This window comes from Sus scrofa, chromosome 2, assembly GCF_054392235.1.
Source record: "Sus scrofa isolate SSC_HxYL_T2T_F1_AM1 chromosome 2, Sscrofa_HxYL_maternal_Yorkshire_Landrace_v2.0, whole genome shotgun sequence".
Lineage (NCBI taxonomy): Eukaryota > Metazoa > Chordata > Mammalia > Artiodactyla > Suidae > Sus > Sus scrofa.
The window spans coordinates 2001971-2017445 of NC_139384.1; the positions used below are offsets into that span (position 1 = coordinate 2001971).

At 65.4% G+C, this 15475-nt stretch overlaps 1 protein-coding gene across 1 annotated transcript in view; it reads left to right on the top strand.

The window, feature by feature from the left end:
* The window catches only part of KCNQ1 (potassium voltage-gated channel subfamily Q member 1), a 313789-nt gene extending 298889 nt beyond the window's left edge, over nt 1–14900 (top strand). Inside the window, 1 exon segment of the mRNA NM_001444834.1 lies at nt 13616–14900. Within this exon segment, the coding sequence (NP_001431763.1) occupies nt 13616–13846 (231 nt within the window). The 3' untranslated portion in view covers nt 13847–14900.
* Nucleotides 14901–15475: the final 575 nt, after the last annotated feature.

Consider the following 15475-nt stretch of genomic DNA (forward strand, 5'->3'; position numbering starts at 1 on the left):
TTCCCCACGAGGCCCAGGTGCCAGGAAAGGGGCTGGGCTCCAGATTTCAGGGTCTGGGACCCCAGCCCAGAGCCCCCCAGCCCAGACTCCAACCTGGTTCCAGCCTCAGGGAAGCTAACTCAGAGAATTCTGTCCTAAGAGCAGGAGCCAGAAGTGAGGGTGGGGGCAGGACGGCCTGTCCTGGGTGTGGGCCTGGGGGGCCCGGGGGGCCAGGGGGCTGCCCGCCTGTCTGGGCCAGCTGCAGCTGCAGCCCAGCCCTGGCCCGCTGAGTCATGGGGCTGCTGTTTCCAGGCCAGGACGGAGGCAGGAAAGGCAGGGAGACCGGTCACCCCGGCACCTGGAGGGCAGGCAGACATGGCCCCCTAGGCTCGGGGGCCAGCCTGTACCCCAGCTCTTCCAGCCCCTGGATTCTTCTCCCTGTGACAGCCCCCAGTTTCACCCACTCCCCAGTGTGGGCCCAGCCCAGCTCTGATGGAACTCTGCCTGTGCTCACACGCGCACCCAGGCCGAGCCCCTCGGCCCCTCTGCTGGCCGCCCTCCCTGGGGCTGACCTGGACAGCCCTGGCCCCCAGTGGAGGCCACCCACTCATTCTGCGCACGTTTCCCGAGCGCCACTGTGTGCCAGGCGCTGGGCCAGCAGCTGCGACGTGGCAAGACAGAAGCCCCACCTTCAAGGAGCTGAGTGTCCCGGGGGTGCAGGGCAGGTGTGTCTTTGCAGAAAGAGTACCCGGGCGGGCCCTGAGGGGGGCATCTGCGCGAACACTTAGAGGAGGCGGCGTGAAGCTTGTACAGAGGAGCCGCCTCATAGAGGCGGGCAGGTACACAGAGCCCGTGGCGGTTTGGGGCCTGGACAGAAGGCCCCCCGGGCTGGGGCAGCAGGGAGGACCTGGCCAGATCCCGCCGGCCACGGGGCCCCTGCAGTGACCCAGGCCTTGACGCTGAGGGCATGAGGAGCCCATTCGAATGCCCCCACTCCGAGGCCCAAGAGTGGCCCTGGGAGAACCCATGGGAGACCGAAGCAGCCCTGGGGCAGGGCGGGGGCTGCTCTGACCCGGCCCCGGGCGGTGGCTGAAGGGGTGGGAGGCTCCCTCGGATTCTGGATGGAGTGGCCGGGCCCCGAAGGTCTCCAGCCTCAGCCGTGCCGGGTGCCTTTGTGGCCGGATCAGATGAGAGAGGTGAGAGAAAGAGGAGGGTGTGTGTGCGTCTGGGGGTGACCGCACGGTGTCTGGCCTGACCTCGTGGCTGAGCCGGGAATGGCGAGAGGCGCGGGTGGAAGAGAGACTAAGGCCCGGGAAGGACACGCCGCCCTCCAGATGCCCCGGGAAGCCCCGGACAGGCAGCCGGAGGGCAGCCGGAGGGCATCCTGGGTCTGGGCTGGAGGCGTCCGTGTGGCCAGATGTGAGGCCACAAGCTGGCCCAGGTCCCCAAGCGGCGCCGAGCAAAGAAAAGCACCAAGAGCCAAGCCGAGGCATCCCATCCCCTGGCCAGAGAGGACAGGGGACCCCAGCGTTGACAGTAGTGGCAGGAGGGAAGCCAGGCAGTGTTTGCTGCTGGGCCGCAGGGTCATAGCCCAGGGGAGGCCCTCGTGGGAGGTCTGTGTGACGCACTGGACGTGGCACAGCCTGGCCGAGGCCCAGAGAACAGGGCACAACGCCTCCAAGGAGAGACGGGCAGTGGTGGCAATGTTGAGAGAGGGCTGGGTGGGTTTGTTTCGCTGTCGGGGTAGGAGAACTGGCGAGGCGGGCCTGCTGGGAGAGCCATCCAGCGGGCTGGGTGCGGGGATTTGGGGAGAGGGGAGCAGGCTGAGCGCCTGGGTGCACCCGGAGGACAGGAGGACAGGCCAGGGATGGGTCCCTCCTCCAGGTCAGGGCGGGGGGTGGGGGCAGCTCCCACTCTCAGGGAGCCAGCCCGTTGGGAAGCCGCGCGGAAGGGCCCTGTGGGGCCAGCCTTGCCACTGCCACCTCTGCAGCCGCTACTGCCACGAAGCCCACTCCTGAGCAGTGCCCCCACCCCGGGGTTGCCTGCGGAGCAGTCAGCCGCACCGTCCACGGACGGACACGGACAGCGTGGCGTTTCCCGTGGAAAGGCTCGCCACCCTGCCACCCTGAGGAGCGGGCTCCGTGGACAGGTTCCCACACGGGCGGTCGCCAAACCTGAGCTGAGCGACAGCGAGCCCAGCGTCTCCGGCTAACGTGTATGCTGAGCCCGCCACGACGGGTCCTGGGCTGCGTGCGGGAGCTCGTGTTTTGAAAGGGCTGGAGGGGTAAACAGCAGCTCGCCAGCCAGTTACCTGGGAGGGGGCCCCGAGCGGGATGGGCCCGGGCAAAGGGGGTGTTTCTGTGAAACGCTTTTACTTTTGAGGGAGAACGTTTTCGAAAAGCTTCCATCTCCTTAAATCGTGCAAACCCTTGTAAAGGGGCTGACGGACGAGCGAGGCCTCCAGCTGGGCAGAGCGTGTTGTCGGGTAGGGGGCAGGCAGGCGCTCTCCTGGAGGCGGGTGGGCTTGGGGTCAACAGGCCCTGGTGGTCGCAGAAAAGAAACTCTGGGGCCTGTGCAGTCAGGGGGCCGCCTGGGAAGCTGTGCAGGTGTCACTAGAGTGGGCACAGTCCTGGATTGAGCGGGAACAGCCCAGGGTGGCCAGAGGGAAGCCACGCCAGGCTGTGTGGACAGGCACGTGGTCAGAGGCAGCAGGGAGGTGCTGGGAGACGGGGGCAGGGGGGACACACAGGGGGGCTCCTTCTTCCCCAAGGCCCCCAGACACCTCAACCACCTACCCAGGAATCTCCATTTCGAGCTGCAGCACAGACTCATTGTCCCTGCTAGGGAGGTGACGGGGGCCCAGAGTCCCCCAGCCACTGAGGGGTCACGAATGGCCCAGCAGCGTCCCCGCTTTCAGGGAGGTGGACATTTAAGAAGCAGATGGTACAAGCGGTGCCCAGGCAGACCGAAGTGGCTGGAAGGGGCAGAGCAGGGAGTTAATGGCTGGCAAACCAGCAGGGAGGAAAAGGGGTGCTTCTCAGGAGGAGATGCTTGCTTTGGGGCCTGAAGAATGAGACCTGTCTGCTGGCTTGGGAGAGCAGTGGAATGTTCGAGAAAGTGGGCCAGCTGGTGCAAAGGCCCTGAGGCAGAGACAGTTACAGCACAACCAGGACACAGATGGAAGCCAGTGCAGAGCAGGAAGGGGCAGTGGCCGAGCTGGGACACAGGGCCCAGACCGTAAGGGGCCCTCTGGCCGAGGCAGGGCTGTGTCTTTGTCCTGAGAGTGGTCGGGTGGCCTGCAGGGGTATCACCAGGGCAAGGATGGGAGGTAAGGACAGAGAGAGGCCTGCTGGCTCTGGAGGGCTCCAGGGAGGACAAGCCACCTGGAGGGGCACTGCTGGGCGGCCCGGGGGGCAGGACTCCTAAACTGCCCACATCCTGGCCTCGGGCCCCAGGGTGGGGGGTTCAGGGGGCAGCCAGGCTGGATTAGCATCAGCCAGAGGCAGATGGGACAATGACGACGGAGCTGCTGGGCAGCCCCTGCCCACCTGCCCGCCATCACTGGGCTGCGTGCGTGTCGCCCAGCCGCCTGCCTTCCCCGGGCCAGGCTTTGGCGGCGGCGGCCGAGCGCTCGCTGGCTCCCGGTACAAAGTGTTCTGCCCGGCGTCCCCCTGGCTTCCGGGACTTCGAGGCTCGTCAGAGGGGCAGTGCGGGAGGGGGAGGTGAGAAGCAAACGCAGGGCGTCCACCCGCCGCCAACACAAACACGGCCTCTCGGCTTCCAGCGCCTTTTTCCAGCCTGCCCTGCATTCCCACTCGCCCGGCCCCGAGCAGGGCGGCTGAGTCGGCCAGCCTGGGGCTGCCCGATGTGGGCCAGATGGGCAGCCGCCCCACTGGGCCTCTGCTGGCAGGACGCACCCCCCACCCCCGCCTGCCCAGGCCCCAGCTAGGGGCTGGCCAGCCGGTTGGGAGACCCAAGCCCTGCCCGTCCTGGGCCAGGGTCTCCCCGCCCCCCACTGGGTTGGTGAGAGCAGCTCCCCCGCCTCTGTGTACCCTGGTCCCCACTGCCCAGGCCCCCTTCCAGCAGGGGCAAATGAGGAAGTTCATGTGCACCCCGGGGTGGGCCGTGTGCCACCTGGGGGCTCCTGAGCACCCCTGACCCCCTCCGCCAGCTCTGAGCCACGCGCCTTCCATCCCGAAGTCCACGCAGGGCGGCCTCAGCAGGCACCACGTGGCAGTGATGGTGGATAACTCTGGGCACCAGTGTGGCCCCGGCAGAGATGCAGGGGCAGGGAGGAGGTGGCTAAGGGTCCAGGAGCATGGACAGCGCACGTGGGTAAACGCGGCACACGCAGAGCCCCCGCGGGCTTGCCTCCTGAGTGGGGGAGGCGCGGCATGAGACGAGAAGTATCATCAGTGAACCAGTGCCATCTGCAGAGGCAAAGAACGCGGATGGAGCACAGGCATCGGCAGGGCAGACGGCAGCACTTAATGCACAGCCCGGGGAGGCCTCGCGGGGAGGCAAGTCGAGCAGAAACGCGGACGCACTGAGGGTAGGAGCCGTGAGAGGATCCAGGAGGATGGTTCTGGCCGCGGGGGTGAAGGGAAGGGCTGGGAGCTGGCGGAGAGGAGGCCTCCCGCTGGAGCAGCCTGGAGCTCGTGGCACCCCTGCCTCTCCAAGACTTCACTTTGGTTCAGCGCTCAGAGGCGGGGCTCTCCAGGTTCTGAGCAGAGGAGCGAGGCGTCTTAGATGGGGGCTAAGGGCGGAGGTCCCTGAGGTTATCTGGGCGAGCTGGTCCACGTTCCCCTGGCCACCTCCCCTGCTGGACGCCCTGGATGGAGCCGCCAAAGCCCTTCCTCTCCAGAAAGAACAGCCCTGCCACCTGCTAGCCAAGCATGTAGTAAGGCCGCCATAAGTAAACCGGTTGGGTGTAGACGACAAAGCTTATGCACAAAAAGAATGTTCTAGTTCCACGGGGAAAAGGCACATGCTTGAGTGAAATGTGATGGATCCACAGGCTGGTTGCTGAAAACAGGTCTGCGTCTCAAAATCAGTTCCACACCATTCCAAGATTTAAAGGTAAAATCCAAATCTAAGATGTCCAAGAAAAAAAAAAAATATTCCTGTCCTGGAATGGGGAAAGCCACTCCAAGCAGGCACAAAACCCAGAAGCCAAAAAGGTAAAGACACATAACTCTGACTACGTCCAAAAGTGAAGAAAATAAATAAGGCTTCTGTATGGCAAGAAAAATTACAACCATAATTGTGAGAAACCAATTCATGAGAGCAGTAGCACCCTGGGAGGAAACATTTCTGATGTCTGTGTCAAAGGACAAATTTCTTTAATATATAAAGAGCCCTTACAAATCAATGACAATGAAAAGGCCTGGCCAGCTCCCACTCTGGGGAGGCAAGGGCAGTGGGCTTGGGGGGGGGGGGGCCTCTGCCCCCACCCTGGTACCGGGGCCCCCAGAGACGGCAGCAGCCTCATTTACTGACCCAGCAAATGTCGGTGACCTGCTCTATTTATCCCACATGTATGTACTGAGCACCTGCTGTGTGCCCAGCTCTGGGAGACCCCTGGGGGGACACGACAGCGACAGCGTGGTCTAAGGCCTGGCCTCAGGACCTTTCTGCTGGTGGAAGGGAAGGCTCCTCTGAACACTTGAGCTGTGGCTTTACATGGTGGCGGGGACAGTCTTCCAGGCAGAGGAAGTGGCAGGTGCAAGGGCCGTGGTGCAGGAGCAAGAGGGACGCATGCTCGGGGTCTGCAGGGGGCAGAGGGCGCTGCGAGGTGGCCGTGGGATTCAGGGCCGCAGAGGATGAGACCTCACTCTGGGTGCACCGGCAACCCTACAGAGGGAAACTGTTCGCCCTGGCTGCTGCCCAGAGCAAACAGGAGGGAGCGGACAAGCCAGGCAGTGGTGACGTCTGGCCTGGGATGCCACTGGCCTAGATGGGGGTGTCCGAGGGGGTTGGATTCAGAGGGGGCCCTAGAGAGCGGGCAGGACATGGGGACGGGGGTTGCAGGGGGAGGCAGTGCTTTCTGTGTGGGTGTTGGCACCCCCTTCTGAGATGGGAGGATGGGGTGGGGTGCGGCTCAGGGCAAGTCACTTCTCCTTGGGACCTGCCGTGTGTGCCAAGATGCTGTCAGGACTGCATCCGGTGAAGACAAGGTCTGGGGCTCCAGGCAGAGCGCGAGCTGGGGCGTGGCGTTGAGGGCGTCTGTGTGGAGATGGTGCCAGCAGATGGGGGGCTGCGAGCTGGGTGTGGAGGGGGGCGAGACCGGCCCGGCTGTTGAACACAGGAATTGACGGGTGTGGCTTGTGATAATGACCCTGAGACCCGCCCCCCCCCTCATGGTCAACCTGGCACGGGGCACTGCCAATGGTCCCTGGCAGACCCCAGGCGTCGGCGGGCAGGTAGAACCCTCTAAGGGGGGGACAGCAAGGACCAGCCCCAAGCTGGCAGGGTCCTAGACGTCTCTTGGGATGAGGGTGGCCCACCTTGGCTGTTTCATGCTGTCCAGCCAATGCACCAGTCCTGGGGGCCAAGGCACAAGGGGTGGCCCCATCGCCCACCTCCTCTGGCCAAGGCTCAGCCCCTGCCTGGTCTCCACCTGGGCAGAGGACCCTGAAAACAGACAGAACCGCTGGTGTGTTGCCAACCACAGGTCCCAGAGCTGGTGGCACCCACCTCCCAGTTGGGAGAGTGTGCCCAGCACCTAACAGAGCCCCTGTGCTGACTGGGGTGCCCTCACCCCTGGAGCTGCCCCCTCCCAGCTGCATCACCACCTGCACAGCCCATACAAAGGCCCAGACGTCAGGCAGCTGGGCTGGCACGATTTGGCAGCTCAGAAAGCGATTTGGTGGAAGGGGCAGGAAACTACCCCACTGTGCCCAGGTGGCTCGTGCCTTCTGGCCCCATCTCCCTGCCCTTGTAAAGCCCTGGTACTCGTGCATGTGCACTCACATCTACACACACGCACGCACACGCACACGCACACCACACCCACCGACGGGCCCTCAGGCCGCTCTGCCCACGTGCAACTCGGGCTCGCCCTCACGGTAATGACAGATGATACCCATCAGCGGGAGACTTAATCGGAGTTTGCCAAACGCCAAGCCGCCTTTCCTGTGATCTCACACATTAATTCATTCAGTGCTTGCAGCATCCTCCCGAAGGCGCGTCTGCCAGCGTTCCCCCCACATGGATGGGGAACCGGGGTCCAGGCAGGCCGGGGGATGTGCCCAAGGGCACCTAACCGGGAAGCAGCAGAGACGGGCATGAGCCAGGCAGCCTGTCTGTGTGCCCAGGTCCTCCCCACGGACCCAGTCCCGCTGCCGTGCAGCTCACACGCGCATGCACGTCCCAGACGCGTCCTCGCCCGGGGCCTCCCGCAGCCCCTCGGTGTGCACACGGCGCAGCCCCGGCGGCCGCGGGCCGGGCACGGAGGCCGTCTCCCGGGCGGGTTGGGTGCGCTGCCCGGTGCAGGACAGAGAGCTCGCAGACCGGCCGCCCTGCGGACTGGCAGTAAAACCTCAGCAGCTAGAAACACGGTTGATTTTGCTCCAAGAGCTAAAGCACTAAAACAAAGTCATAAACACAATTACACCGTCTCCTGCCATAAATTACAACATTATGAAGCACTGTGATCTATTTCCACTCATACCCGGCTCTGAGACGGTCCAGCCCCACGGGCTCTAACGCAAGGGTGATTTATGGGTGTTATTCCCAAGTTCTTGCTGTGGGGGAGGGGCTGCCCGAGCCCCGAGGAGGCGGGGGGGGGGGGGGGGAAGCCGTGCCGGGGGCAGGGCCCGCAGGCCCTGCGTGTGCTCAGGGGCCGGGGCCAGGCTGCCCAGCGGGCAGGGAGCTCCTGGGCCGACGGGGACCCCGCACCCCACCGCCTCCCCCTCGGCAGGAGGGTTCCCTGGGGGCCCTGGCGTCGAGGCTCAGGGCATGGAGCACCCCCCGTATTCATTCCACAAACAGTAACGGGCGCTCTGTGTGCCAGCGAGTTCACGGGAAGGAGAAGGAGCCTGATTCTAGTGGGAGAGCCAGCGCACACAACCGCTCGCCAGGGGCCTTAGGGGAAATCAGAGCGGTGGGGGCATGGCCAGGGCCGCGGCCCAGGAGGGAGGTGGCCTCAGATCCCTGCTTTTGGTGAGACCTGAGGGTGGGGCTGACTGAGGCAGGCAGGAGAGCGGCCGGCGGGGAAAGGCCCTGAGACGGGCACGCGCCGCCACGTCTGAGGGCCAGCGGAGCAGCCTTGAGCGGAGGGTGCGAGGAGGGTCGAAGAGGCGGAGGCCAGAAGACACAGCGGGACGGTCTGGGGGCCACAGGAGGGACTCGGGCCTCTCCTGGGGGTGAGATGGGTGCTCAGGAGGGTGTGAGTAGGGCAGCGAGGTGGCCTGGTCTGTGCTTTGAAAGGACCCGTGCGTAGAAGCTTGCTGCAGGGGAAGGGCTGGCTGGCAGGCTACTGCAGTTGTCCTATCATAAGACGCTGGCCGTCTGGCCTGGGCTGGAGGCCATGGAGGGGCAGGCGGGGGGCTTCCCGATTCTGCTCACAGAATGGGGAGTATGATGCTGAGATGGGAGCCTTTGTCTGAGCTGAGGACCTGGCAGAGGAAGACAGTGGGCGCTGAGAGAGAGGACAACCGTGGCTTCGGCGTCTGTGTCCAGGCCTAGGGCCCTGCGGGGTCAAGCCTGTGGGTCTCGGGTGTGTCCAGCTGTCACATCAGGGTGGCTCTCCTCCAGTCACAATCAGAGGAGAAGGGGTCGAGGCTGGCAGGCTCGGGGATGCAGCCAGTGCCCCTCCCCGAGGGTTCAGCATCACCTGTACGCGCTGGAGGGTATAGGGCGAAGGCCATAGGTCACTGTGACCCCCCCCACTCCCCTCCCTGACCAGACAACAGCTTGCAGGGGGAGGGCCAGAGCCAGGCGTGGGACAAGAAATGGCCTCTGTGGAGGTGGGGGACCCAGAAGCTCCAGGCCGTGGCCAGCTGTGGGCAGGGGTGGCCATCTCTCGGCTGGACTCTTTAATTGGGGCGGACTCGGACTCGTCTATCCACCAATCAGAATTCACTCATCAGAGCCCGTGTCCTGCCCCTGTGCTGGGGGTTTCTGGCAAACCGAACCTTGGGGAGGGGTGGCAGGATGATGGGCTGCCCACCAGAGGACTTTGAGGTGTCGCTGGGGCCCTGGACAGGGAAGGTGGGTTTCTGCCCTGAGCACCCCCGCTGGCCAGGATGGGGCCCCACCTGGTCCCTCCAGGCCTCATCTAGGGACTCAGGGCCTCACTCCGATGGGCTCAGGAACAGAGGCGGGCAGGGGCCTGTGAGCTGGGCAGGGCCTGTGGCAGGGTAGAGCGGGAGAGAGGCCAGTGGCAGCCCCCCAACACCCCTGCCCTGGCTCCGAGCTCCCACTCCTCCCTGCTGTCTGTGAAGCGGGGCAGGGGGAGAAGAGCCCCGTTGCGGGAGTGGCAGAGCACAGGGGACCTATGCACAGACGCGCTGATGGTCACAGCTGTGTCCCTGTGCCTGTGCCCAGCATGTGTGCTTGGGCGGGGCTCCCTGGGGCTCCGGAGCCCCCAACTCCCTGCAGCCCAGCTTGGCACCAGGGCCGGCATCCAGCTCGCTGCCTCATATCGAATGCTCTGAGCATCACCCCGAGAATGGCCCCATGACCGTGGTCCAGGACAGATGACATCTGCCCTGTGACCCAAAGAAGGGACCGCGTCCCCCGTTGACGTTAACCCCCAAGGACCCTGGGACACCGTGAGGTGCCCCCCAGGTCAGGGGCTCCCCCCGCCACCGGAGCCCCAGGCCTGAGTGTCCCCCCCTCTGCGGCCCGACCTTGGCCGGTGTGGCCGGGGCCGTCAGCAGATCCAGAGCTGGGATCAAGGCCGAGCAGGTTCTGCAAAAATTTCCCTTGAAAGACTCTTTTTCAGGATTTTCTTTTGAAAACAAATTCATAACCACATCAAACAGGAATCCCGTCGCCTGGGGTTTGATCACCAGCCGCCCGGGGCGCTCTCACTGGCTGTTTTTCTAATTGCTTTTTTCTCCTCCGCGGGCCGTGAGTTGTCCTACGGTTATGAATTTGGTGAGTCGAGGCAGGGAACAAGGAAGCTTTTGTTGGCCTTGCCCTTTTCGTCACTATCAAATTTCAAATCATGACAAGATCCAAGATCCCCAAAACCGATGTCCCCCAGCGGCTCCTGGGGCACGCCATCCTGGTCCCCAGAGCAGGCCCTGCCCTCCCCGGAGGGTGGCGGTGCCTCCCCTGGGCACCTGCCCTGTCGGGCGTCTTCTGCGCAGCTGGGGTTGGGCTCAGGCTGCTCCCTCCAGCCAAGAGAAGGGCTTGCTGGGCGTCACCATCAAACACGAGGCAGATAAAGGCGCCCTGTGCCTGGGGTGGCGGAGGGGGGTGGGGGTGGGGGTGGGGGTGGGAGGGCGGGTAGGGCCCGAGGGGAGGCCGTGCAAGGACCGCCTCTCCAGGGAAGCGTGGCAGGTGCGCGTCACACTCCCAGAGTCCCACCCGGGCTGTCCCTGTCCTGCCCAATCCTGCAGTCAGCCTGCCAAGGCGGGGCCAGGACTCCTGGGCCCAGAAACCAAAGCCAAGGCAGAGCAGCACGTTGGCCAGGTCTCAGCGGGGGCATCTGACTGGGCCTCCTGGACCAGCCTGACCCCGGTTCACACTCGGGTGACGCGATCAGCCGCTGAGAATGATGGAGGCCCATGTGTGCCGGGCAGAGGCCCGCACACAGCCCTCGTGGGGGCTGGACAGTGCAGGGCACGCTCAGGGAGCCTGGTAAGCAGCAGGCAGCCCGGGGGTGGGGTGGCACCAAGGTCAGCCCACCCACGATCCCCGCGCCACAGAGTGAGGGAGGTGAGCCCTGCCACCAGACTTGGGACGAGGCAGGCAGGAGGACCCACAGGTGGTCACAAGAGCCCACAGGGGCCCTGTGGGCAGCCAGAAAGACCCAGGGGGATGAGCGAGAGCCTGGGAGCCTTGGGCAGGAGTCTGGTTCGGTCGGTGGCCTCCCCGTTTCCTCTCTGGTCCGTCAGCGGTGCCACGGGTCTCCTCCCCAGACCTGCCCCCTCCTCTGTGAGAAGCAGGAGGCAGCGCAAGGCCCAGGCTTCGGGCCAGCTCTGGGATTCTGGCCCAGATCCTAGCTCGCCCCCAGCCCCCACCCCCTGCAGCAGTCTGGCTCGTGAGAGCACGTCCCCTGGGACCAAGGACCCGCAGAGCCCCTCGGAGCCCTGTCTGCCGTGAGCAGCCGTCAAGGGGACCGAGGCGGCCTTGGAACCAGGGCAGGGCCAGGGCAGCTGCAGAAGCACCCTAGGGCCGGCTCCCCCTCCCGAGGCCGTCAGCCCCCCGGGGTCCACCCTTCTCCAGCCCGGCCAGGCCCCCCAGCCCTTCCCGAACCCCAGCCTTTCTTCCACTTCCTTTTGTCCCAAGAAGGCCCCAGAGCGGCTCCTCCACTGGCCCTTCCTGGGCCTTCTACGGATGTTTGGGGGCCGTAAAGTGAAAATGTATCAAACCACAAATTTTCCTTCTGTAATGTATTTGGTGCTTTAATTGATGCCAAACCCATCGATACTCAGGCCGGGGCCTGCCAGTGAAGCAACCTGAAGCCTCGCCCAGACCAGCCGCGTGCAAGGCTTGTGCAGGCAGGCGTGCGAGGTCTCCCATGGGTGCCCGCAGGCGGAGGTGGGCAGTGGGACTGAGGGGCCCAGGGGTCTTGGCCCAAGGAAACGGATGGACTTGGGTGTGACAGTGGGCCATCCCCCCCCACCCCACGCTGCCTCTCCCCGCACTCGCCCGGCCTCTAAGCTCCGCTTGGACCCCCTGCTGTGCCCCCTCCCAGGAGCCTCTGCTTCAGCCCTCATGGCCTCCTCGTGGAACCTGGGTAGGGGGGCTGCAGGGGTCCCAGCCAAAGCCCCCAAATGAGACCCTTCTCCTGGGGCCTCGGGGCCTGTGTCTGCAGGGTGGTCTCAGGGGACGGTGGAACTGGGGTGTCAGGCAGGTGCCTGGGGGAGCACAGGGGTGGGGAGCTGAGTGAGGGGCCCGGGCGCACCCTGGTCAAACCAGAGAAGCTCTGCACGCCTTCCGTCAGAGCCTAAGCTCCCTATCACGCGTCTGGGAAAATAGGTTAGGGCCCTGGTCGGGGTGATGGGGCCTCCGACACGCAGCTGCCCCGTCCCCTGGCAGGCCGTGGGGCTGATGTCACAGACCCCGCACAGTCTGCGGCGGCAGAGGCGAGCCTTGGAACCTGGGAGAGCCCAGGAGACAGTGCCAGCCTCCGTGCTGCCGCCGCCCCCAGGCAAAGCCGAGTGGGGGGCAGGTCACCAGGGCCACCTCCTCTGGGGAAGGGCACAGGCCCCACCTCACAGGCAGCCGTCCTGACAGGCACTGCTGGGACAGGCATTCCACGTTCCAGCCCCCATCCTGCCGCCCCCCGCTGTGGGGTCTCAGGTTAAAGGACACGCACCAACCCCACCCCCACCCCGACTCAGGAGAGACCCCTCCTCTCATTTCATTCCCATCCACCAGCCCCGCTTCCCCTCTGACGCCGTGTCCAGCGTGGAGGGAGGGCTGTGGGGTGCCCCGCTCACCTCTGAAACCTGGGTCCTCCGGGTACCCAGCTCCACGGGATCTGTGGCCCCTTCACCACACAGCGTCTTGTCCCGCGCCAGTCCGCCTGGCCAGCCTGCTCCGTCCGGTCCTGGGGGCGGGATGCACAGCCAGCCTGGGGCCCAGATGGGTCCAGGGACACGCTGGCCTAGGGCAGCCCAGAGCACACGCCTCAGAAAACAGGTGGGTCCAAGGGACCGGCCGGCCCCAGCCAGCTCTGCCGGCCACTGGCCCCAGCCCAGCGCTGACATCGTCTCAGCCCCCCGGGCTTCACCCCAAGCTACACTTTCCCCTGAAGCAGCTTGGCTTCCTGCAGCCTTGCCCTTACCGGTGACAATCTGGCCACCTCCTCCCCCTCCCCCACGATTTCTGGACTTTCCCGTGTTCCAGGTACCCAAAGAGGGTGTTATTATCTGACGGAGACCCGGGGGAGCCACCTCGGCTGCACCTTGTCCCTGCGCTCGGGCCTGGAGTCCTCTTTCCAGCCCTGGGCTCCCCTCTCAGCCCCGGCTGCCCCAGGTCTGTCCTGCCTCCACCTCCCCTCCAGCTTCATGGGGCCTCCGCCACATCCGTGGCGGGTAACCCCGGGGCTCAGTGCCAGAAAGGCCTTCGGGAAAGGCGTGGGAGCCTGTGGCCCTGGCTAGCCCCGAAGTTGGTCCAGATCTGGCTGGAAAGGTGGCAGTGCCAGGGATAAGAGGAGCACCCTGAGGCAGGTGGAGGAGGGGCCCTGCCCTGCGACCTCGAGCCCTTCCACCTGCTGGCCTCCAGGCTCAGGTGAGAACTGCCAAGCCAGGCTCCCTCCATGCACATGTGGCCGTGTACACACACACACACACACACACACATACACACACGGGGCCAGGACACCCACGGACACACATTCAGGCGTGACCAAGGCCCACCCCCTCCCCTGCCCTCAAAGAGCCCAGGCCCTGAGGCCATCTGCACACCTGGGCCACCCCCACCGCCTGGCTCACCTCTGCTCCTGTCCCCGCAGGTGACACAGCTGGACCAGAGGCTGGAGCTCATCACGGACATGCTGCAGCAGCTGCTCTCCCTGCACCGCGGAGGCACCCCGGGCAGCCGGGCCCCCGGAGGGGGTGGGGCCCAGGTGGCCCAGCCCTGCAGCGGCGGCTCCATCAACCCCGAGCTCTTCCTGCCCAGCAACGCACTGCCCACCTACGAACAGCTGACCGTGCCCGGCAGGGGCCCCGAGGAGGGCTCCTGATGGGGGCTTGGGGCCCAGGCCTGGGGGGGGAGGCCCACCCCACTGCCCACTCAGTGGGGGCACCACCAGGCCTCAGCCACCTCTCGAAGGCCTGAGAGAGCAGCCCAGCTCTCCGAGGCCCTGGACACCCAGTGGGCTCTCAAGCCTGGGCTGGGGGGCCCACCAAGACCTCCCGTTCCCAGCCAGCGGGTACTAGAATTTGGCCAGGCAGGGGCCCTCTGAGGCCCTCTGAGGCGGTGGCCCCCCCCCCACGTCGCTTGCATGATCCCCGGGACACAGTGGTAGGGGTCAGGCCAGCCATCCTGGGCATTGGGTTTGTCCCATGTCCGGCCAGGAAGCAGCCCAGCTGGGGGCAGCCCCCAGGGAGCCTCCCTGAGCGGGGACAAAGGACTGGCCCCGACAGGGTCTGTGGGGACCCCACCCTCAGCCTCAAATCCAGGGCCCAGTTGGACCCAGGGAGGTGGCAGGCAGGGCAGGGCAGGCCCAGCCCTTGCCAAATACAGGACGCCCACAATCGAGTCCCGTTCAGAGGACCCAGGCCCAGGCCCAGCTCCATCGCTCTGCAGAGACGTTGGCGCAGTGCAGGAGCTGTGGAGGGGCTGCTCCTGAGGCCACAGCTTCCGCCCAGAGGGCCAGGCCACCACTGTCCCCAGAGCTCGTCACTGAGGGTGGACCATCCACCCATGGAATGAGGGTACTCGGGTCCCCCACCTTGGTCTGGCAGCTGCTCCCACCCATTCCGGAGAAAAGAGGAGGGTACCCCAAGCCCGCTCTGCCTGCGGCCCCGCCTCCAGCCACCCCCACCGCCCACCCCCGCCTGGTCCAAGCAGCTCTATGGATGCACTGACCGGCCCCTCCCCAAGCAGACGCCGAGCGAGCCACAGGGAGCAGAGGGGTGTCCGCGTCTCTAGCCGGACCCGTCGCCGCGTGGGCACGATGTCTCGCCGAAATCAGAATAATTTGTGGTGATTTGGAATCTGTGTTGTCATGAATTTCACGGTGTGATTGTGAGTCTTAATCGCGCAGGTTTTCCCTAATAAACGTGGAGTCACGAGCTTGACTGCACCGCTCTTGTGTCCGCTCCTGGGGGAGCGAGCACCTGTCTTTGGGACGGCTTGGCCTCCGTGGGGCTGCTGCCCACCTCTCAACACTGCCGCGCCCTCACCGTGTCTGCACCCACCCCGGCCAGGGGAGGTGGCCAGAAACCCCAACCCACTGCTTGGGGTGTTGGGGGTGGGGTGGCCCCAGTGACCGGGGGCACGTGCAGGCTGGCTGTCCCTGTCCCCGACTCCAGCCCGCCCTCTGAGCCTCTGCGCTCACTGGTGTCTTTGCTGGATGTTCTGGTCCCCTCGCCATCTGCTGGAGCCAAGCCCCCTCCTGCAGCAAGCTCTCTGGGTAGCTCCCCGTGAGACAAGCCCCCCGCCCCGCCCCAGGCCGCAGGGCCCTTCAAGGAGGGAGGGGTGGGCAGGGAGGGCCCGGGGCCTCCCCAGCCGGCACCCCCCGGGGGGAGGGGCAAGGGCAACAATTACTGGAAAGGCAAAAGCTGTTGTTTCCTTGTTGAGTAAATATTTGTGGAAACCCCAGGAGGCGGCTGGCTGGAGCGCGGGCCCTCCGCGCAGCCCCCGCCCC